At 40.5% G+C, this 23,538-nt stretch overlaps 1 protein-coding gene across 1 annotated transcript in view; it reads right to left on the bottom strand.

The window, feature by feature from the left end:
• The window catches only part of CUNH11orf53 (chromosome unknown C11orf53 homolog), a 35,029-nt gene extending 15,233 nt beyond the window's left edge, over positions 1-19,796 (bottom strand). Inside the window, exons 1-2 of the mRNA XM_042683032.1 lie at positions 19,787-19,796; positions 10,964-11,073 (exon numbers count right to left, since the gene is read on the bottom strand). Of these exons, the coding sequence (XP_042538966.1) occupies positions 10,964-11,073; positions 19,787-19,796 (120 nt within the window). The remainder of the gene's footprint in view (positions 1-10,963; positions 11,074-19,786) is intronic.
• Between the last annotated feature and the right edge of the window lie 3,742 nt (positions 19,797-23,538).

Genomic DNA, 23,538 nt, shown 5'->3' with positions numbered 1-23,538 from the left:
AGGGGGAGATTTCAGGAGACAACTCTTCACTCTATACTCTTTGGTTCTATTTGAAAATTTTGTGTGTTTCTTTTGTAATTAAAACAACCAGTTAGGAAGTGGCACTGTGGCTCAAGCGGTAGAGTGCTCGCCTTGAGCTAAAGAGTTGAAGGATAGCGCCCAAGCCCAGAGTTCAAGCCCCATGACTGACAAAAAACAAAACAACAACAACAAAAAAACAACCAGTTAAAGCAACTAACAAAAATTAATGAGTGAGCTAGGCACTGGTAGCTCATGTTTGTAATCCTAGCTACTCAGGATATTGCGATCTGAGGATCATAGTTTGAAGCCAGCTTAAGCAGCAAAGTCTGTGAGACTCTGACTCTGATTTAAGACCAAAAAGCCAGAAGTGGAGCTATGGCTCAAGTGGTAGAGTGCTAGCCTTGAGCACAAAATCTCAGGGACAGTGCTCAAGCTCAGGTTAAAGTATCAGGAAAGAAATTAATAAATGGACATCAGATCTTCTATCTTTATTGTCAATCTCAAACATTTTAAAAGCTACCATTTTAAGTGCCTTAAATTTTGTGGATATGAACTATTTTTATGTCTGGTGAATGTTCGCATGGTTACAGAATCCCAACTCTGACAATCTTTTAATATTTTTTTTGTGTGAAAATTCTCCTACTTGGCACAAAATTATATCCAGGCTCTTTTTCTGAGCAAGTGATGCCTGTTGCCTTAGTTACAAAATGAAATATATGTATGTGGTGTGTGTGTGTGTGTGTGTGTGTGTGTGTGCATATATATATATATATATATATATATATATATATATATATAAATAGATATAGATATACATCTCTTACTCCTGGATCATGGTGTGCCTTTGGAATGCTGTTTGTATTTATGTAACTAAGTTAGAGCAACAGGAGTCACTATGCACTTTGGCCAGAACAGAACTGCAGAACTTCAGCCCTGCCAGATGGACTTGGCATGCTTGATTATTTTTGCAAGCTCTGTGAAGGAATTCACCACCAGGAATGATTTTAAATTTCATGACATTAAAAAAAACAACTGATGACAGAACCAATAGAACAGCTGAAAAAATAAGTTCCCTGTGAAACGCTTGCTTTGATTATTATTTAAAAACTTCTACAATTGTGAAGGAGCAGGTGGTTGGGTGGGGAAGGTGGAAAGCTCAGGAAATGTGGCTCAGCTCTCTAAACAGGGCCGGGCAGTGGGCTAATTAGAGTCAGACAATAGGCCATTTAGAAAGGTTTAGGGAGGAAGTGGCGCTGTAGCTCAAGTGGTAGTGTGCTCGCCTTGAGCTGAAGAGCTGAGGGACAGCGCCCAGGCCCAGAGTTCAAGCCCCACGACCGACAAAAAAAAAAAAAAAATAGAAAGGTTTAGGGAATAAAGTATTTATTCAAAGGAAGGGCAAGGATATAGTATGTATCTATACTCACACAAAAGTATTTTGAGTTCACAGGGCAGAAAATATTGTTTTTCTTTTTTGATTATTTCTGGGCTCATGCAAGAAACTAGCCAACAATGTTAACCAGAGATATGCAAAATGTGTGTGCATGTGTGTGGAGGATAATGATTCCTTTATCAATAACCTTACCAATACAATAGCTGAGCACAGCTGGCTCATACCTTTCATCTTAGCTACTCAGAGGTGGAGATATTAGGATTAAGGTTGGAAGTTAGGCCAGGCAGGAAGGTTTATGAGATTTTTATCTCCAAGTAATCAACAAAAAGCCAAGTGGCAGAGAGCTAGCCTTGAGCAAAAGGCTAAGGGACAGCACCAAGCCATGAGTTTAAGCCTAGTACTTACCACCCCCCAAAAAAATTACAGGTAAGAAAAATGTTCTTTTGCTGGTAACGCAGGAAGAATGTAGGGAGGTCAAATACGATGTATTTACGAAAGAAAAGTTGTGTTTTTTCTAAGAGCCTTAGTAATCAAACCCAGAAAAACAACATATACTTGTTAAAGTATATTTTGCAGTATAAAGTATATTTTAAAGTATAAGGAAAAGAACCTGGACATGATGGCCTATGCCTATTTTTCCAACTATGTGGGAGCTATAAATCAGGAGGATTCTGGTTCAAGACTAGCTAAGGTGAAAAGTTCTTAAGAACTCAATTCAACTAATAAAAAGCTGAGCATGATGGAAAAAATTAAATAAGGAGATCACAGTCCAGGAAAGTTCTAGGCCTAAGCATGAGACATTATGAGAGAAATAACAAAAACAAAAAGGGCTGGGGATGTGGCTGATGTGAGAATGCTTGCCTAACAAGTACAAGGCCCTGAATTCAAAACCTGGTATAGCACTCCCTAAAAATACAATATTGACCAAAATAGAAACAAAAGAAAGGATAAGAAAAATGAAGCCGTAAGTATGCAGGAAAATACATACTAGCCATCCAAGAAGTATTTATTATGTCCAGGACAATCATACTGAAGACAGAGCCCTATATAGGATGGGTTCAGTTTGTGAGAGTTGAAGAGACCGAAAGTCATTTTTATGGTACTTTATTAGGAAATCAAACAAAAGTGTGAGCATTTCCTGTCATACCCATTGGGCTGAAGTTTATTCTCTCATACACTTCAAAGTTGGGGTGCCTCGGTCTAAAGGTTTTCCTTTCTCCCAACTACTGCTTCCATATACCTTTCTTGTGCTGCCAGTTGTTAGAGCTGACAGTACAATCAGAGCTCTGATTTCTTCGTTGAGTTTAATGCATGGCCAGCCCTTCCCCCCTCCCCCCAGTTTTAAGGCATCTGAAATCAGTTTGTAAATATAATTGCATTGCTGCTGTTTTTTTCATTGTTGGTTGGCATAACCAGAAGAATAATAAAAAGAATTAGCCAGGTATAAACTGCCCACCTTTAAGCAGTTTGGGAACATATATCTTGAAAATTATACTGTCTCTAGTAGAAAGGACTTCGATTGGTCTCTAGCATGGAATACTACTAGAAAAGGACAATATTGGTCATCTCCCTCCCCCTGCACTTTCACAAGAAGATATAGCACAGGGAAATTTCCCTTCCCTTTGTTTGCTGGCTATTGTCTTTGTTTAGAATATGACCGGGTGCTTCGGTATGTATAAATATATAAGAGAATCTCTCTCTCTCTCTCTCCCCCCCCCTCATCTATCTATCTGGTATATAAGAGAATTCTGGGCATGTGGGAGATAGGGGAGTATCAATGGGTTGGGCCACTGAGGAAACACTATGTGTACCGGGTTCAGGAATCTTTCCAGCCATCACTCGGAAGCCTATACTGCTCATGTATCCTCAAATGGGCCCAGGAGTGCACCCCAGGTTTCCAGCCTCTCAGATTGGAGTAGTGGCCACCACAGGACATGGGTGTTGCGGCAGGAGGAGGTCAGGAAGAAATGGGCCCTGTGAGGTTTCCAGAGCAAAGCAGAGGCTTCCACAGAGTTGGAGGCAAGCTTTGAGTCTCCATCTGGAGGTGTTAGGCTGAGAAGGCGGGACCAGGGAGAGAAATACACCACCAGAGGTCCAGGAGGGGTGGGCATGAGGAAGACAGACTTGATAGTCTGTTGGCAGATTCTGAGACAGAGCTAGAAAAAGGGTTAGAAGGAAATGAGAAACTTCTTGGGTCTAGTTGCTTTTAAGATACCTAGGAATCACAGGAGAGGAAGGGCCTGTCTGGGTATGATCCTCTCCCCCTCCATAATCTACAGACACCCTACAGTGACAGATAGACATGTGTGGCTCCTGAGAGCAAATGGCACACAACTGGAACTTAACATTATGTCTATGGTCTGAAGGAAGATCTGATGGCAGAGGAAGACCTGGAGGCAGAGTGATGACTCCAGAGCCCCGCCCCCCCCTTTTGTTTTCCACTCACAGGAAGTATGTAGGCTTCAGGAAATCACATGACTTCTTAGATCAGGAAGTTGGCAGTGAATTCTGATGAAAATACTAGAGCTTTGTTCCTTTTGTCCTGCTACTTGAAGTGAGATTTCTCATACAATGAGTGTATGATGGATATACATCCTGGTTTGTTATCCAAGACTGGCCCAGTCTTTGGTTATTGAGGGCTGTGCAGTGGGAACAGTTGAACTTATGCCAGGCACCAGTGGCTCACGCCTGTAATCCTAGCTACTTAGGAGGCTGAGATCTGAGGATCACGGGTCAAAGCCAGTCCGGGCAGAAAAGTCTGTGAGACTCTTATCTCCAATTAACCACTAAGCCCAGAAGCCCAGAGTTCACGCCCCACAATCGACCTAAATAAATAAATAAATACACGTGTCAAGGTAAACCCTTAACTCTAGCTATGTTGAACCCCAGGATGGGGGAAGGTAGCATTGCTGGATCAGTATAAAATTCAGTGTTCTGTTCCTGTATTTATTACAGCACTCTGTTCATGATAGCCGAGATAGGGAAGAAACTGGGACATCCATTGATGTATGACTCAATAAGGAAGCTGTATTATATAAACATAAAACACATTGGAATACTATTCAGTCATAAATAAGGAAATCTTGTCATTTGTGGCAACATAGATGGAATTGGAGCACACACTTCATGTTCTTCTGCATGCCTGAAAACTAAAATAGTTGGTATCATAGAAGCTGAGATAGGACAATGGGTTCCAGAGGCTAGGATAGCTCAGTGAAGAGAGAAAGGATTAGAGAGAGGAGGGTCAATGAGTGAAGGGGAGGCTGGATGGAACAAATAATTCCTAAAACCCTACAGCACAGGAGAAAATGCAAGGCCGACACCATTAGTTATGTATTTCAAAAGCCAATGGCGAGAAATTTGAATGTTTCCAACACAGAGAAATGACAAATGATTAGGGTAATGGATATGCCAAACCCTGATCTACTAAATGCACTTAAGTTGCTCTTGTCATGAAAGTCACTATGAGATGATACACGATATGAAGTTTCCTTACCCCTGTCATTACACACACACACACACACACACACACACACACACACACACATATGTGTACCCCACTGCATTACATTGTAAACCTCAGATATAAACCATACCATTCATTTCAATAATGAATACTGCTGGGTTCCAGTGGCTCACAGGTGTAACCCTAATGCTCAGGAGGCTAAGATCTGAGAATCGCCATTGAAAGTCAGCTCAGACAGGAAAGTCCATGAGATTCTTATCTCCAACTAACTGCCAAAAAAATGTTGGAAGTGGAGCAGTGGCTCAAGTGGTAGAGTGCTAGTCATGAGCACAAAAAGCTCAGGGACACTCAGACACTGAGTGTAAGCCCCAGGAGTGGCTAAATAAATACATAAAACTGTGTTGAGATGAATCTTAAAGAGATCATTAAAAATCTATTTTTGGGGGGGAGGGTTGTGGGACCTGAACTTGGCCTAGCTTTTTTTTTTTTTTTTTTTTGCTTAAGTGCTATACCATTTGGAGCCACAGCTCCACTGCCAGTATTTTTGGTGGTTTATTGCAGATAAGTGTCACAGACTTTCCTGCCTGGGCTGTCTTTGAACCTCAATCCTTGGGTCTCAGCCTAATGAGTAGCTAGGATTACAGGCATGAGCCACTGGAGCCTGGCTCTCAACTCTGCTTTTACTAAAAAAGGACTGGGAGGCTATGAGGAAAGAAGGGAGACCATTTAGGACCACAGTAAGGGTTGCAAAGAGACTGAAGTCAGGGCAGTGTCTCTCTGGAGTAGGAGAGATGATGTCTGCAATATATTTTCCAAAGTTTCAGAGTAGTCAAAAAAAAAACAAAACCACCACAAAACAAACCAACAACAACAACTTTGAGAGGCTCTGACATCCAGTTTCTAATTGTGTACTTGTTTTCTGATACTTCACAGTAAGTCAGAATGCAAATCACAGATCTGGACATGACAATGCTTAATCCACAGAGATAGATGAACTGCGCACGTGATGGGCTCAGCCAAACAGCAGCTGGATGTGTAACTAAACAAACGTCCCAACAGCAAAGAGTTCCTAGGAACTGAGCTAGCCAGTGCACATCTGCTCTGCAGTTAGAATTTGCCCCTTTCTCAGCAAAGATCAAACACGGTCAATAAAGACGCCATAAAGACACCAAGCAACTCCCATTTACCTTCTGTTCCTTCAAGTGTTCCCTTCAAACAGCAACAATTGTCATGCTTCTTGCCCGCTACTTGCAATGGTTGCACTCCAAAAAGAATGAGCACAAATTATTAACCAAGGACTCCAGCTGACAGTATGGTCTTGTGCTGTGTGTTCTTGACATGAGATGTAAACAATGACTCTAAACAGCAGGATAATTGGAGAAACACACACTTGATGTTGGTATGATTCAGGTTTTGTGGACATAAACATTGCTATGTGTCTATATAATATGTATAAGCCAAGGTTATATCATTTAAATAATTTCCTACTTGGAATATTTCTCCTCACACATTTCCCTTAGTTTTCAAAGCCAGAACCAACAATCTTCCTTATTTTCCTTTGTGTTAATATAAAATATTAAAAGGAACTTAGGCCTCTATTTTGCTATTGTTACTGTGTTATTTTGCTACTGTTGTTCTATTGTTACAGTTTTGTAACAAGAGTAAAATAAAATAGTTGGGTTTTTTTTGGCAGTACTGCGGTTTGAATCCAGAGTTTGCGCTTGGTAAGTAAGTACTCTACCATTTGAGCCATGCCTCCAGGCCATTCTTTGCTTTAAGTTATTTTTCTTTTTTTCTTTTTTTTGGGTCCGGTTGTGGGGCCTGAACTCTGGGCCTGGGCACTGTCCCTCAGCTCTTCAGCTCAAGGCTAGCGCCCTACCATTTGAGCCACAGCGCCACTTCCCATTCTCCATTTTAATTCAAACTGATTTTCATTTCCTACTCAGCAAGTTTTAAATTTTTCCCCTCATGCCATCTGTCAAATATATAACAATTTTAAATGAATCTTCATGATTGCCTAAGAAAAACTTGATTTTAAAGTGAAATAGCCTACAGATAGTTTGCAATTCAAAATAACACTGAAGAATTGTAGCTATTAGGCTTTTATTTTCTTCAATAAGGTAACAGAGATTATTGAATTTTGTAATGCTATTTAAAAAAAATTCAGTGATTAGCTTTTATGGAACTCAATTTGAATACTAAAATAAAAACCTGCCATAATAAGACATTTAATAATGTATTTTTTGCTACTAGATATTAGTGTTCCATATTTATTCTGGATCTTGGAATATATGTGCCAGATCTAGGAATATAGTAAAGAATAACAGAAACAAGTGAAAAAGGACAAAGAATAGCCATGATTTTAAAAAAAGGATATATCTAATAGTGATGGTAAAGCTATAGAATTACCACTAGAGTATATCTAGCAGTTTAAATTTTCATTGCTCGACAAAAAAAATCTCTAGTGATGCCAAATTTTTATTTGTTTTGTTTTAAAATTCCCTGTGCAAAGTCTTTGAAAATCCTTCCATGGTATCAAAACCAGATGTTCCTGAGGGAAATTGTGGTGAAGATGAGTCGACTTGTTCTGTGTATACCGGTCAGGGTTGTCCCAGAGAGCGGAACGGGGGTGCAGTGTCTCTGATTGTTACTTCCTGAAGCACACTTGTCCCTGTGGACCAGGTTCTCATCACACATGTGGATGAGTTTTCTAGAACTGCTGTCACAAGCAACCATGAACAAGGTGGTTTCAAACCATCCAACTATATCCTTTCATACTTCTGAGGGGCACCACTCCAGCCTATCAGGGATCAGACTGGGCTAGGCTTACCCGGTGGTGCTAGGGAGAATCTGTTCTCTGCCTTTCTCAGCAATTGGTGGCTGCCAAGATTCCTTGGCTCATAGCCTCATCACCCCAGCCTCTACTGAAATGGTTGTTTGGGTCTCCTTCCTATTCTTTGTGTCTTCTCTGCTCTTTCTGTGTGTATATGTTTCTCTCTGAGAACTTCCCTTTATTAAGGATGCATGCCATTCCATGGAGTGCCCAACCAAGTAATCTAGAATAAGGAAGGACCTCCTCTCAAGATCTTTAACTTAATCATGGGTTTTGTCACATAAGGCAATGTTCCTGGGTTCCTGCGATGTGATACGGGATTTTTTTTTGGCAGGGGGAGGGGTTTAGTTTGGTTTTGGATCGGCATAATATGCTTGCATGAAAACTGCACAGTTGGACCTGTGTCAGCTGAAACATCGGAGCATATCACACATGGATGGTTTTTGCATTTGAACTTAGCTGAGGTGTTAGGCTCATGGTCTCTAGTGCATTGGTATGAAAGAGAAGAGGATATCTTAGAACCCCATGAGAACCCTGTGAAGCGATGAACTATGATTCCTGCTCATTGGTTTGCCTTTGTCAGAGGAACAGAGACAGGTCTGAGTTGATTGCAATAGCTTCCTGAGACGAACCAGTGCTCCAGTGTAAGGGATGGGACAGAATCATGAACAAGTAGATAGTAAAATCCATAGAGTGGCCTACAATCCAAAAACCTCTATGTTGAGATGCGTTGCATTTCTCACTCAAATTTCAAAGGTCACTGAAGTGAGAATGAGGTAAGACACTAACCTTTAGGTGATATGATAGGAAGAAAGGATTAAGGATCAGTTTGTATCACCTATGGACGTGATGCTCAGAGTCACTGCCCTGGCTCCAACTGGTTTGTCTCTTTTTAGTCCTACTCTTTTCTCTATGGAATCTCTCTCTCTCTCTCTCTCTCTCTCTCTCTCTGTCTCTCTGTCTCTCTCTCTGTCTCTCTCTCTCTGTCATTTGCATGTATCAGATGATTCAACTCTGGCACACACTGATCTTTCTTTTTAACTATGGAATTAGGGGGTCAGAAGATCTGCTATGCTGTGTAGCTTGGCAAGAACCACACCCCTTTTCCCGTTCTCAACTTCCTCCTCTGTAAAATGGGAGCCTGTCCATGTCAGGCTTGTGGGTCCAAGAAATGAAATAACACATGAGCATGTGTGTGGATGATCCTTACATAAATATCTCTGCACGTTTCAGATCTCATTAGCTACAGTGCCAGGCCTTTGGTTTTTGTCATTCAGTCTTGTGCTCAGTCCTGTCATCCTGAAGTCTTCAAATGTATAATTATTTTTGCTTCCCATCAGATTATTTGGTGTTTAACCACAGATCAGGTCATTAAACTCCATGTTTCTTGTACCCGTTTTCTCAGGAACAGAGTCACCAGGCCAATAGCAATCGCTCAGCAACTTCTTATCTGGGTCGAGATAAGCACCTTGGCTGTGATGTGTGAGTCGTGGAACCTCCCTGTTTACTCTGAGGGAAATGTTTTCCAATGGTCACGTGTAGGAATCACCCGAGGAGCCTGTGAAAAGTGACGGGGTGACCATTCCTTGACCCCCGCATCTCCCCAAACCCAGTAATTCTTACCAGTGGATGTGGGCTAGACCCAAGAATTGTCACAGATTTTGGGCAAGAAGTCATATTAGGTATATGAGGGGAAAAAAATCTATCCATAGAGCCTTATCATTTGTATTTAGATATTGACAACAAGTACTATGAGTTATGTCCTTGTTCAAATACAAGAGCTTCTACTTTTGGACTTCTCATCTTACCAATTTGCCCAGAGCTTTATAACCAAAATTCAGTTTTTTCTCTTATTGATAGTTGTAGTCATAATTAACCAAGCAATCTGTGTGAACTCCTGCTGAAGCTGTGGGTTTTTTTTTTTGAGTACATGCTTCATTCTCTTTCCTTTTTTCCTTTTCAGGACACCGTGCTTGTAATGGCATTTGTAACATACACGGCAGATGCTTCTGAGCCAACATCAGGAGAAACGCTGACTGCGGAGCAGACCAGGAGCCAGCTATTCAGATGTCTTTGTATCGGCTCAGCTCTGGCTGTTGAACTAGACGAGTAGAGATGGCTTTGAAAGGCAGGAGAACAGAAAATGTGCAATAACAGGTGTTCTTGGATAGCAGGAGAATTTGGAGTCGATCCACTTGAACCATGCGTATGCCAGCAGTCTGTTACTGGAGCGATGCTGAATACAATGCCAACATTCTCAGCCATCCTTGGAGAAAGCTGTACTACCCTGCTCTGTCAGTGTGGCCCTTGATACTGTATGTAGCTGCAGGTACCAGCTCTCATTTCACTTGGTAGCATCGATGGCCATTCACTGATCTTCATAACCATGTACTATTGCTATTCTTGAATCATTAGAGATCTTGGCTACAACTCCTTAAACATTCAGTACAAATCAGAGCTATTTATAGAGACATGGATGACAAACAGGGAGTTGAGACTCAAAACATCTACTGGGATTCTTTAAAATCTGATTTTGTGTATGGCAGAGATAATTTTTCCCCTAAGTTACCTCTGTTGGTTTTAGCACCCAGGGTGCCTAAAGGTCAGCATTATTTATACAGAATCTTGTTTAACTCAATCAAAGCACATAAGCTTCACACCACCACTTGCTGACACAGCCAGCCAGTAGGCCCACAGAGCTCTTGGAATATAGCTGATAGCTAACCAACATGCCATAGTGTTAATAACCGTCAGAAGGAACACCAAGGGTTGACTTCTCTGAGTCCAACTGCTCACATCTGGTCCAGTCCACCAAGCATCTTAGTCAAGAAGAAAGCTAGCATTGATTCATGTCATGCATAGTTACAAGGGAACACAAATTCTGTTTCCTAAAGCATATTCTCAATAGCAGTTGGGTGATTATATAAGCACTTTTCCAAAAAAGGACATGAAAACCAGCATAACATAGAGTAAAGAAGGCATGAGGAGTAATGTTCAAGCACACACATTGGCACCCTTAGGTGAGAGACAGGAGGATTTCGGTAGGGTGTGCGCCACAGAAAAAGATTGTGGGGAGGAATGAGAAATCAAAGTATTTCTGTAGTATGTGCCAGATAAAGGAAGGCTTTTGTCTGGAGATCAGACCCAGTTAAGTGCAAGACCGGCCCATAGAGAAAGGAGGAGAGAAGACAGCTAACTTCAAGAGCAAATGTGAACCCATAATGCTTTTAAGATGGATTGCATTGGGACTTACATTGTACCTGGAGTTACTTGTCTGCCTGGATCGTTTCTCTGCCAGGAGATCTTTGACAGTGTGCTTCACCCTCACGCCCTGGTACACTCGTTTGCTGTAATCTCCTGGGACTTAAGAAAATGAAGAGTCATAATCAGAAGTGGTCATGCCTAGAATCCTAGTATTCAGGAAGCTGAGATCTGAGGATCACAGTTTGAAGTCAGCACTGGCAGGAAAGTCCGTGAGACTGTTATTTCCAAGTAACCACCGGAAAACTGGCACTTTGGCTCAAAGTGGTAGAGCACTAGTCTTGAGCAAACATGTTCAGTGACAGTGTTCAGGCCCTGAGTTTAAGTCCCATACCACCACCAACAGCAAGAAGAAGGAGGAGGAGGTGGTGGAGAAGGAGGAGGTGGAGGTGGAGGTGGAGGTGGAGGAGGAGGAGGAGGAGGAGGAGGGGGAGGAGGAGGAGGAGGAGGAGGAGGAAAGCAGCAGCAGCAGATGGGAGTAATTAGGTCAACCTCCTGAGGGATGTAGTCAAGGGCTGACAACTGGGCTGCTTTTCTCTCCTTCAGATGAGAGAAATGGAATCTGAAGTGGTTCCAATTAAGTTCTGGTTCTTCATTCTCGATGGAAACTCATCATGTTCCATGTAAGTGGAAGAAGCACTTCCATCTCCTATTCAATGACTACTCCAAGGACCATCCTCGTGTCTACTCTGATCCATCTCCTACTCAACGACTACTCCAAGGGCCATCCCCTTGTGTCTACTCTGATTTGTCAAGAAGTCCTCCAGCAAGATTTACTGGTAAGGTAATCACCTGATAACGGGATTGGATGCAGTTTGAAATGACTTATCTTGGCATTTGAGGAAGAGGTTAGATTGTACAGTTCAGGTCATGGACAGACATCTTCCTGCCCCAGTAGATTTGAACCTGGTTTAAGGAAATGATTCAACTGGATGATATTTAGAAGATTTTGCTTTTGGAAGAAAGTCTTTTTGTTTTCCATTATCTGCTTACTGGACTCAAAAATGTATTTTGTTTTAAAAAATACCATGATGGGACACGAGGACTGTACCGCTTTAGAATTAGGCCAGTAATAAAGATGAGCTACTTTTGATCTTTTCTTTTTTGCCAGTTGTGAGGCCTGAACTCTGGGCCTGGGCACTGTCCCTCAGCCCTTCAGCTCAAGGCTAGCACTCTACCACTTGAGCCACAGTACAACTTCTGGCTTTTTCTACTTATGTGGTGCTGAGGATCAAACCCAGGGCCTCATGCATGTGAGGCAAGCACTCTACCACTGAGCCACCTTCCCAGCCCCTTTTGATCTATTTTATAGAGGAGGAAACTGAGTTCTGGAGCTTGGTAATTGGTCAAGATCTCATAGCTACCAATGAGCCACAGAGCTAAGATTCAGACTCAGGTCAGTTTGTGATTCTAACAAGGACAAAACTACTGTTTCAACCAAGTGGAAGTTACAGAGACATAGGCAAATACAGAGGAAAGAGTGTCTCCAAGTTTCTTAAATCTGGGAGCATGCTTCTAGGGTTGGGAGCTTCTTGTTGCTGAGGATAGTCAAACAGTTGACTAAAGAACCTTTTGTTTGGAAAGTATTCAAGTGTAGAATGAGTGGTTGAGCTAGGTCCATTTTAAGTTACGTTTAAACTCCGAAACTGTTGTTCTGATTGGATGGCTTCTGTCAATCCATTTTAATTAAAGTGTTGCTGGCTTTCTCTCAGATGGAGCCAGTGACAGGATTTAGCATCCATGTGAATGGCAGGATATGCAAATGTATGTGGATTTGAAGCATAGAACCAAAATAATGCTACAATCTGATTGAGTTTATAGGCAGCTAGGATATATTTGATGTGGAAATCAAATTGTGCTATAACAAAAATGGAAGGAAGGAAGGAAAAAAGGAAGAAATGAGGGCCTCAGGCAAAGGTTGGGTGATGTACTGGGTAAAGAGGTTGCTGGTCTGACTCCAAGGCATACAATGCTGCCTACTAGCTCCTGACTTGTGAAAAACTACAGACATTCTGTACCATTTCCTTCATGTGTAAAATGGGTATAATTTCTTCTTGGATATCATTAGAGATGTATGAGGAAAAAATTCCCATATGCATATGAAAATGCATTGAAGCCACCAACTTTCACAGACAACACTTTTTGTCTAAAATGAAGATAGAGGAAAAAATATCTACATCCTAAAAAAGTCTACTTAAGTAAAACCATGTACTACCTGATTCTAGGAAAACAAAATTATTTTCAAATGGTCCTTTTAGTCTAATGATGACAAGAAGTGGTCAGTGCTTCTTAATTAAAGAGGCTTGACACATGTCAATCCTTTAAGCATAATGACTTGAATCTTCAGCGCTGCTTCTAGAACTGGGAATGAATCTCAGCTTTTTATTTTTTAAAAATGGAAAAGCCGAAGGCATTATCCATTCATCAATTCATTACCGACTGTTTTCTATGAGTCCATGGACTACAAAGGAATATTTAAAAAATCATTACAGTGCAAATGAGCCAGGTACAACCACTGAAATATGCCCGGGACATTTAGAGAAATGGAGAACACATGGTTTCCTTGTCAAGGTAGGGAGGGTGTCAGGAGGAAAAAGGTGATACTTGAGCTGAGGCTAAAGGTGGGCAAGATGGACAGGTGTTGAGGAGAGCGTAGATAAAGGCTTGGTGTAAGAAGAGGAAGCTATGAGGGAAGAAGAGACAGGAAAGGAGGATGGAGAACAAGAAGCACCCCGCCATGATGTATCTGGTACACAGGAACCTGGACTTCATCCTGTCGTCCCTGAGCCACTGGCGACTCTTAAGCAAGGGAGTAGATTAGATTAGCATTTGCATTTCAGATAGACTCTTCAGGCAGCTGTGTGGAAGGTGGATTTGGAAATCCCAAAGCCACAGGGAGATCATTCAGGAGGATTCGGGAATAATTCAGACAAGAGATCATGGGGTCTGAGTAGTGGCAGCAGAGCAGGCAAGGATCATACATATGCAGATTATTTAGATGTGGAAGACTTAGGGAGATTCTCACATTTCCACCATTGCTCTCATACCTGAGTTTCAGTGCACGGTGCGGAAGACAAGGAAACCAGGAAAAGAGGAGATAATCCCTCGAGGGAGTGTAGACTAAGACACGAGATTACACCTGAAGAAAACATAGTAGGTGCCTGGTATGTGAAATAAATAGGCCTATGAGTCCAAATGCCGCTAGCACCCCGTTCTGACACACTAATTCAGAAGATCTGGATTTAGTGATTAAGGTTGGAAGTATGAGATGCATTCGCATTTGAAAGGTATTAGGGAAGGAAGAGAGAACCTTACGGTGAAGACAGGAGAAGATTGGTAGGGGAAGAATCACTAAGCATTGTGGGAATATGTTATCTAGAATTCAGGGGAAGAGCTTTCCAGAACGAAAGGAAAAGTATTCGGTACAATGGAATGATCCAGGAAGATGCAGACAGAAGAGCATCCATTGGTTCCAGTTCAGTAGTAGGTGCTGACCCTCACAAAAGTGATTAATAGACAGATGCCAGATAATAATATCAAGAAAGGAACTGGGAGAAGACTACTTCTTGAAGAAGTTTGAGTAATAAAGGGAAGCAAGCCAGTGTCAGTGACTCATACTTGCAATCCTAGCTATTCAGGAGATCTGAGGATTGCAGTTTGTAGCCAGTCTGGGCAGGAGAGTCTGTAAGACTCTTATCTCCAATTAACCACCAGAAAACTAGAAGTGATGCCATGGCTTCAAGTGGTAGAGTGCTAGCCTTGGGCAAAAAGAGCTCCAGGACAGCACAAAGGCCTTGAGTTCAAGCCTCAGGAGCATGAAAAATAAAAGTAAAAGTAGAAAATATAAGAAAGAAGCAAGAGATTGGGTGATAAATGGGAAGAATTACAATGGCAAAGGAAGTTTGCCTATGTTTTCATAACTAAGTATTAGTGGGTAGGAGAGAATTAAGGATGCATTAGTAGGGCAAGGGAAGGGGAGAGGAAATAAGTTAGCATCAAAGGACACATGTTGGTCCTCGGTCTCAGAATGGAGTAAATCTGGATGGGAGTGGGGGTAGGATAGCCATAACTAAGACAAGCATTGGAGTCTTCATCAAACAGCCTGGAGTAGGACACAGACTGAAACTAAAGGTTGGAACAAGGCAGGCATCAAGCCAGAAAGCCAGATCAAATGGGGAATGGACATCAGTGATTTTTAGAGTGGAATCTTTGTCCTTCAATCTTAGCGGTAGCTGGAACTGGTTAGGAAGGCAAATTCTCCAGTCCCAGTTCTGAGTACTGAGTCAGAAATCCTGGGGGTGATGCCTGGCCTTGGAGGTAACCCTCTTGTTCTCTGAAGTTTGAGAACCATCACTGTAGATATGAGCAATGCCCTTAAAAAATCCTTCATGTGTGAGATGGTGTGTGTGTGTGTGTGTGTGTGTGTGTGTGTATGTGCGCACGCGTGTACGCGCACATGCACAGCTCTAATTTTGGCCATCCTGTCCCAGAACAAAGATCTGGGTGATGAACAGAAGGCATAGACCAGGACAGGATGTGGAGGAGGAGGGCTGGGAATCAAAGAGGTCTGAGCTGGGTCTTTTGTGTATATGCAGGTAGCTTTGTCTCTCCCTGTCTCTGAAGGGCTTTTTAATTAACGATCTCAATCTGAAGTAGCTACTTCTGCTTTATGTGTATGCCAAAAAACCCAAGGGGAAATGCACCTTTTCTAAATAAGTTTTAACAAATAACCACATGGTTACTCATAGAGGAATCGAGCTCACAAGATGGGAAATAATCAGATCAGACCTTGAAATTTTCTTACAAAGCAACCTATCTTATCTACCAGTTGGTGCTGATTTGGGCTAAAGAATGGGGCTGCGTGCCATAGGCAGTGTGACACGCAGCCAATGTCCTCAGAGATTCTGTTTTAGTGAGAGAAATAGGAGATTTACATGTGTGATACGGGAAGGAGCAGAGGACATGTTGGAGGGCTGAGGACAATTCTGTGGGAGGGGATGGGCCTTCAGGTGGACTTAGATGTGGATCGGTGAGGAGGGAGAGAGACCATGGACAGCAGCCATGTGTAATCAAAAGTAAAGTCTCTGGAAGGCAGGAACGAGAAACTGGCTAAGATCAAGCTGCTAGATTTAATTCTATTGCTATATAGATGAATTTCAAATGGACCTCCAGTTCTGACCTGGACTTTTAGAGATGAGGGTCCATCTGCCCTTGCACGTCTACACATTTCGAATGCAATGTGTCCAGATCAGAACTTCATTTTCCCTGTCATGGTTGTTTTATGGCGTCTTCCCTATCTTGGTGAATAACCACTTTATCCTTTAATTGTTCGGATCCAAAGCTCTCTAGCCCTTCCTCACTCACTCTTTGTCTCTTTCTTTGTATTTTTAATGTTTCTGCTGTTGCTTCTTTCTTCTTATATCTCTTTTTTATTAGTGTATTAATTATCCAAAGGGGCTTCATTATGATATTTTCACACACCCATATAATGTACTCTGATCAGATTAACCCCTCTTTAACCTTTCCCCTCATTATTTTTTCTCTCATTCTTCACAATGAAATCATGTAGATGGGTCAGGGATGAAGAAGCAGAGAGAGTGGGAAATTGCCAAACAGATGCTAAGCCAAGACAGGTGAAATGACAAAGGGTATATTTAATAGAGTTTTCAGAGGAACACACCACACACACACACACACACACACACACACACACACACACACACACACACACACACACACACACACACATGCATACACACATACATACACATACTACGGAATACCAAGAAAAAAAAAACTAAGAAGACAGAGAAGGGAGTTGGTTTTTTGTTTTTGTTTTTGGTCGGTCATGGGGTCTGAACTCTGGGCTTGGGAACTGTCTCTCAGCTCTTCAGCTCAAGGCTAGCACTCTACCACTTGAGCCACAGCGCCACCTTCAACCTTTTCTGCTTATGTGGTACTGGGGAATCAAACCCAGGGCCCCATGCATGCAAAGCAAGCACTCTACCACTAAGCCCTTCCCAGCCCAGGAGTTGGTTTTGATAGAGAAAGAAGAATTCAGCTTTGAATATGTTGACTTTGAGGCCACAGTGACATAATCAAATAAAAATAAAAATACTCTAGGATACTTTTTCCAGGATGAAAACTTAGTCCAGGGTTAGAACTATGTTTCTAAGAAACACCTTTCAAAGGATGGTAATTAAAACTCTGGGAATAAAGGTCTTCAAAGAGAATTTGGTAACAAGAGTATCAAGATGCATACACTGATGTGCTGAATTGAAATCATTTCATATAACCAGTTAAAGATAATTAAATAAATTAAAAGAAACTCAGGCACTAAGCCTTGGGAACTGATTATAGTTCTGATTCCCTTTCCTTCCCTCCTTCCCTCCCTCTCTCCTCCTCCCCCCCTGTAAAGTGTCTATTTAAAGACTCCACACCTGAATATACTAGCAGAGAGCTTAAGAGTTTTTATTCAAATACTCTAGATACAAACTTGCATTCAGATGAGTTGTTGAGAAAACAAAGGGAAGTGTTTCCGGAGAGAAAGCACAAGCAAATTTCTCAATAGGAATCCATTTGTCCTCTTGAATTTGGGGGAGGAAAGGCACTGCTGGATTGTGCCAGTCACATGGTCCTTTCTCCTCTCTGTTGGATATTTTGCTCCATAGTCAATACTACGGCACTGTCGCCATCATACTGTTTTTGAAAATCAAACATTTGTTACATTAAATCCACCTCCCTCTACTCTGAAATTGATTTAATTTTAAGATAGAGGTGACTCCTAAAGCATTTTTAGTTATCCAATGCTAATTATATTTGTGGTATTTGAAACACATTCTTTTTGTATTTTTATTTTTCGGTGCTGGTCTTAGGGCTTGAACTCAGGACCTGGACACTTTCCCTGAGCTATTGTACTTAAGGCTAGCAGTCTACCTCTTTGAGCTACAGCTCCAATTCTGTTTTGCTATTTTTGGTTTTGTTTTGTTTTGTTTTCCTGCCTGGGCTGGCTTTGAACTACCATCCTCACGTCTCAGCCTCCTGCAGAGCAGTGAACCACTGGCATTCAGCTTGAAACACAGTCCTTTTTTTTTCTTTTCTGTTTTTTGATAACATTTTGTGGGATGTATTTTCTTTAAAAAATTTTAGAGTCTCTAAGCAGGTACTTTTGTGACATAAGGCAAAGGAATAATGAGATTGTGTGAAACCAACAAAGGACAAAACCAAAACTATCCCTTAACTTGAGCAAAGAAAAAAAAATCCCTAGTTTGAGTTTTCTACTGGACAATGGGACATTGAAGATACCAGATGACATCTCTCTGAATTCGGGTCATCATCAGCAGGTCATGATAGAACAGAATGAAATTGTGAACAATGGGTTATTAATGAAGAGCCTGCTCATTTGTTCCATTCTCTGCCTGTCACAAAAGCTCCAAGAAGGAAGTTCCAGAACAGTGGTGGCCCAGGCAGGGTCATCAGCCGACTGAGTGGCTAGCCCTGGTCTTGTGGAACCCCTCTTCCCACTGCACAATCCTGATGCACTCGATGAAGATCCTGCCTTTTTGTGGGTCTGAGCCCCTCACCCAGGGAAAGGCACATAGAATCCAGGAACTGATGCTACCAGCTCCATACCCAATAGAAGCTCAGCATTGATAGCTCTACTTCAGATCTGGGGAACTGACATATTAGCTTTGTTGTGGGGAACTTCTGGGCCATAAGGAAAGGCAACAGGGAGTACCCAAGTTCATCAACTTCACCTTGAAATGTTCAAATTACTAGGCAGAAATATATATATATATATATATATATATATATATATATATATATATATATATATATATCACCTCTGAAATATTAAACTTGAAATAAAGACTAAACACTAAAGCTGTAATGTCAATTTTAGCCACATTTTAGGCTGTTTATTAAGGTTTGATTTGTCCACAATTTCTTTTCCACCTCCCCTCCCTTCCCACCTGTTAAGCAACAGAGCTGGGTCACCAAAACAATGTACCTGCCTATAACCAAGTCCATTTTGCAAAGACAGATGCTCTTATACCTTCAATTATCTTTCATCTCTTGAGATTAGACTTGGAAGAGATTTTTTTAATACCAAATTTTCTTTAATGGTACTTTATAAGGCATTGTTTTTGAACTATTTCTTTAGTCATCCCTTATTAACATTGAAAAAGCTACTGTTTATATTTCAAATTTGTTTCTAAACAGGTGAGATTTTACTCTGTCTTGCCTTTGGCACTTAGCTCTTTAGGGTAAACGAAACTGATTAAGACATATTCTGAATTCATGAACTAACACCTCAGTATTTTTCTTACTCTGTTGCTAGTGGAATGTCCTTGATTTATAACCTTAAAACCCTAAAGTCATATACCTGAATGAGAAAAGTTCCAATGAAGTTCTGTAAAAATGCAGAACTATAACTCCTGCTAAACGCAGGACTTAGCAGGAGTTGTCACATGTAACATATTTTTTAAACATTTGTTTTACAACTCAAAGAATGTATTAATAGATAATCATTTTTTGAAAAAGACTGTTCAATAAAGTTGATCTTTGAGAATATATGCCTACCTAAACTCAATGGGAGAAAATTCAATCTAACAATTATTAAGCACAACTAGAATTATAAAAATGTTGCTCTGAGTGTTGCATAGCTGATGTCTGCTCTGTTTTTATAAACAAACAAACAAATAATGGATCTAGCCGAAGTTACTATTTCTTTTTTACTTTATATTATAATTATACCAAAAATAAAAATTAGAATTACTGAAATTTTTTTAAGTCACAATCGCCATCGACTTACCACTTTCCATCCTGGATGAGGCCCTTAGGGAGGTGCTTGCTGTATCCTTGGAGCTCAGCCTGGGAAAGCCTTCTGGATATGGTAGGGATGCTTTTGAAATGACTCGCTTTAGATTTGATTAAATGCAAATCCTCTGGTGTATGTTTCTCTCCAATTTGCATCTCCAATGTAGATTATATATGCAGGTACTTTTTCCCTCTCCATGAAGATTTTTATTCAGTAACAATGAGCTTCCATGAGAGCCATTTCTCTTAAATATCTACTCTGAAAACAAGTCATCCATTATTTGCCTCTGTGGTGGCATTTTCCCATTCCTTGCACTTAGCATCAAACTTTCAGAAACTATAGCTTGTATGAAAGAAAAATCCTTATAATTTCTCAGTAGGTATTAGGCTTGTAATATTTGATTATGGGTTCTTGATTTTTAAAAAGTTGGCCATCTTTTCAGTGTTGATAAAATCCTATAGGAAGATGATTTCATGGCAGGGATAGGAATCAAACTTAATGTCATTTAAATAAAATCCGATGAAACAAATATGTGATCTATAGGAAAGATTTCTAAACATTGTAGTACATCAGAACTTTCAGTGACGCTTTGCCCAGAGATCACCTCAGAGGAATTCAGGATATTTTGAAGTAGTTATCTTCTAAACAAACATTCTTATTTATTAAAAAGAGCCTGTTGAAAGAGAAGAAAGTTAGGAGTGTTCCAAGAAGAGATCAATCGATCTATCTATCTGTGTGTTTGTGTGTTTCTAGATTTTGTGACGTGAGGTATCAGCTTTAAAAACTTTGTAATTTGTTTTGTTCCAAATAAAAACTTATGGCTATATTGTTTTAAAAATATTTTTAAAAAAGAATCTTTTGAACTGGGCACCAGTGTCTCATGCCTATAATCCTAATTACTCAAGAGGCTGAGATCTGAGGATCGCAGTTCGAAGCTAGCCCAGATAGGAAAGGCACAAGACTCTTATCTCCAATTTTCCACCAGAAAACTGGAAGTGGTGCTATGGCTCAAGTGGTAGGGTGCTGGCCTTGAGCAAAAGAGCTCAGGGACAGTGTGCAGGCCCTGAGTTCAAGCCCCATGACTGGCAATAATAAAAAGGAACCTTTTGATGCATAGTCGTGAATTTTTTCCAGTAAGTTCTTCATTTCTTAAAATAAATATCTATGTAGTTGTACCAAGGAGCTGTCATTTAACAAGGCAGTTTATGAATACAATGTCACCCCTTCAACATTCTCACCCATCCCTCCCCACCCTTTACCCCACTCTTCTTAATTTTGTAGGCTTTCTGTTAAATTCTCAGCTGCATTCACCCTCTTTTCTTCTTCACTCATCTACCCCTTCCCCCTTTACCCCCGTTCACCTCTTTCCCATTCCTTGCACTTAGCATCAAACTTTCAAGTACCTACTTCCTAGTGTTTATTTTGTTGAACTCTGACTTTGATTTTCTAAGGAATTACACTATTTGAGTTCTCCCTAGAATCTACTGTATTTCAGTATACACTTGCATACCACCCAGTGTATTTACTTATAACTTTATAAGCTGAATTTAGCTTCCACATATAAGGGAAAACATGCATCCTTTGTCTCTCTGTCCCTGATAAATTTCACTTAACACAATTTTTCTCCAGGTGTTTCCATTTATTTACAAATGGTACAATATTATTCTTTCTGATGGATGAGTAAAATTTCATTGTGTATATATAGTGTGTATATATATACATTTCTTGATCCATTTGTCCATTGAGAGGCATTTGGGGTGATTCCATACCTTCACTATGGTGAATAATGCTACAATGAAAATAGTTGTACTGTATCCTGATTTGTAATCTTTTGGATAAATGCCCAGGTGTAGAATTGCTGAATTATAGGCTGCCCTATAATCTGTGTTCAATTTTTTGAGGAGCCTCCATACTGCTTTTCTGAGTGGTTGAACAAATTTACATTCCTACCAATAATGAAACAGAGTTCCCTTTTGGCCTCATCCTTGCCAGCATTTGTTATTGTTAGTTTTCTTGATAATGGCCATTCTAACTGGGGTGAGATGGAATCTCAATGTTTTTTGCTTTGCATTTCCTTTATAGCTGGAGATATTGAGCCATTTCTTCATGTGTCTATTGGCAATTTTTACTTCTGAGAAAACTCTCTTGAGCTCATTAGCTGATTTATTAGTCAGGCTTGTTGGTTTCTTTGAAGGTTTAATTTTTTAAGTTCTCTGTGTATTCTGGATATCAGGCCATTTTCTAATGTATACAAAAATCTTCTTCCATTCCGTTGGCTGACTTTTTAGTTTGTTTACTATTCCTCCGTAGAAACATTTTAGTTTGATGCAGTCCCATTATCAAGCATTTCTTTGATTTGCTGTGTTTTGGATCTTTACTCAGAAAGTTCATTCCTGTCCTAAGTAGTCCTAATGTTTCTCCAACTTCTTTCTGTAATAGTTTCATGGTTTCAGCACTTACATTGAGGTGTTTGATCTATTTTGAATTGATGCTGGTCCAAGGTGATAGATAAGTGTACAGTTTTAGTTTTCTGCATGTGGATATCCAGGTTTCCCCAGCACTACTTGTTGAAGAGGCTGTCTTCCAGCCTATGTTTTTGTTCCTTTATCAAATAGTAGATGGCTATAGGTCTGTGTGTTTATTTCTGGGTCTTCTATTCTGTTCCTTTGGTCCTTAGGCCTGCTATTATGCCAGTGCCAAGCTGTTTTCATTGCTATAGGCTCTGTAGAGTTTGAAGTTTGGTATTGTTATACCTCTAGCACATAGTCATGTATTTTTCTAGAGCAAAATTTAAGGAAAATCATTCAGCACATCATTATGTTGGAGACCACTCCTCTAGGAGGGTTCCTGCAATTTAAAGGAACTTCTAGAATGTTCTGAAGCACACATTTGAAAACTTGGTGCGTTGACTTCTCTCACTAACAGAAAACAGCTCTTGTGGTTTCTATGTTGTTTGGTAAAAACCCAAAAGGCAAATTTTGTTTTAATTTATGTTTCTTGTACTTGTGTCATTTAAAGGAGCATGATCCCAGTGACCCCATAGCCATTAGTGGTTTATGTCCTTCTCCAAGCAGGGGAGGGAGGGTGCCTAGGACTATGTGAACTCATTCTTGCTTACTCTGTCATCTAATACCCTCATACTCAAATAAAATATAGAACTACTAAGTGAGCTACTTATATTTATAATTTCTCCCAAGCTGTGGATTCCTTTTAACACTCAGCTTTTCAAAGAAGCTGGAACAATTTAATTCTTTCAAGTAGAATATAATCATCTTAAAATCCAGATGTGACATTCCATTGCTGATAGAATTAAAGACCAACCTCCTTAGAATGGCAGTCAAGGCTCTCTGGGACCTGGCGGCTTCTTCTTCTTCTTCTTCTTAAGACTTAATGCTTGGTTCTCTACCACTTGGGCTACATTTCCTATTTTTTTCCAAATAGAGTCTTGTGTTTTGATTGGGAAGGCTTTAGACCATGATCCTCCCCCTTTTACTTCCTGAGTAGCTGAGATTACAGCATGTGCTACCATGTCCAGCTATCTTCTCATTGTTTCACTTTGAGCAGCTTGTGCCCCAATATAGGTTTTCTCATATGAATCTTGGACCTCTTTCCCCAGATTCATTTTTAGTGCTTGTAAAATTCAGTTTATTCCTATCCCATACTTACTGAATTGGCAATCATGGCAGATAATCTGCATTTTAAAACAAGCTCCGTCTCTTCAGTCCGGAGGGTGGATGGCTTCTGTG

The sequence above is a fragment of the Dipodomys spectabilis genome, unplaced genomic scaffold (genome assembly GCF_019054845.1).
Source record: "Dipodomys spectabilis isolate Male_0828 unplaced genomic scaffold, ASM1905484v1 ptg000076l, whole genome shotgun sequence".
NCBI lineage: Eukaryota > Metazoa > Chordata > Mammalia > Rodentia > Heteromyidae > Dipodomys > Dipodomys spectabilis.
This window is presented reverse-complemented; position numbering and strand designations above follow the sequence as displayed.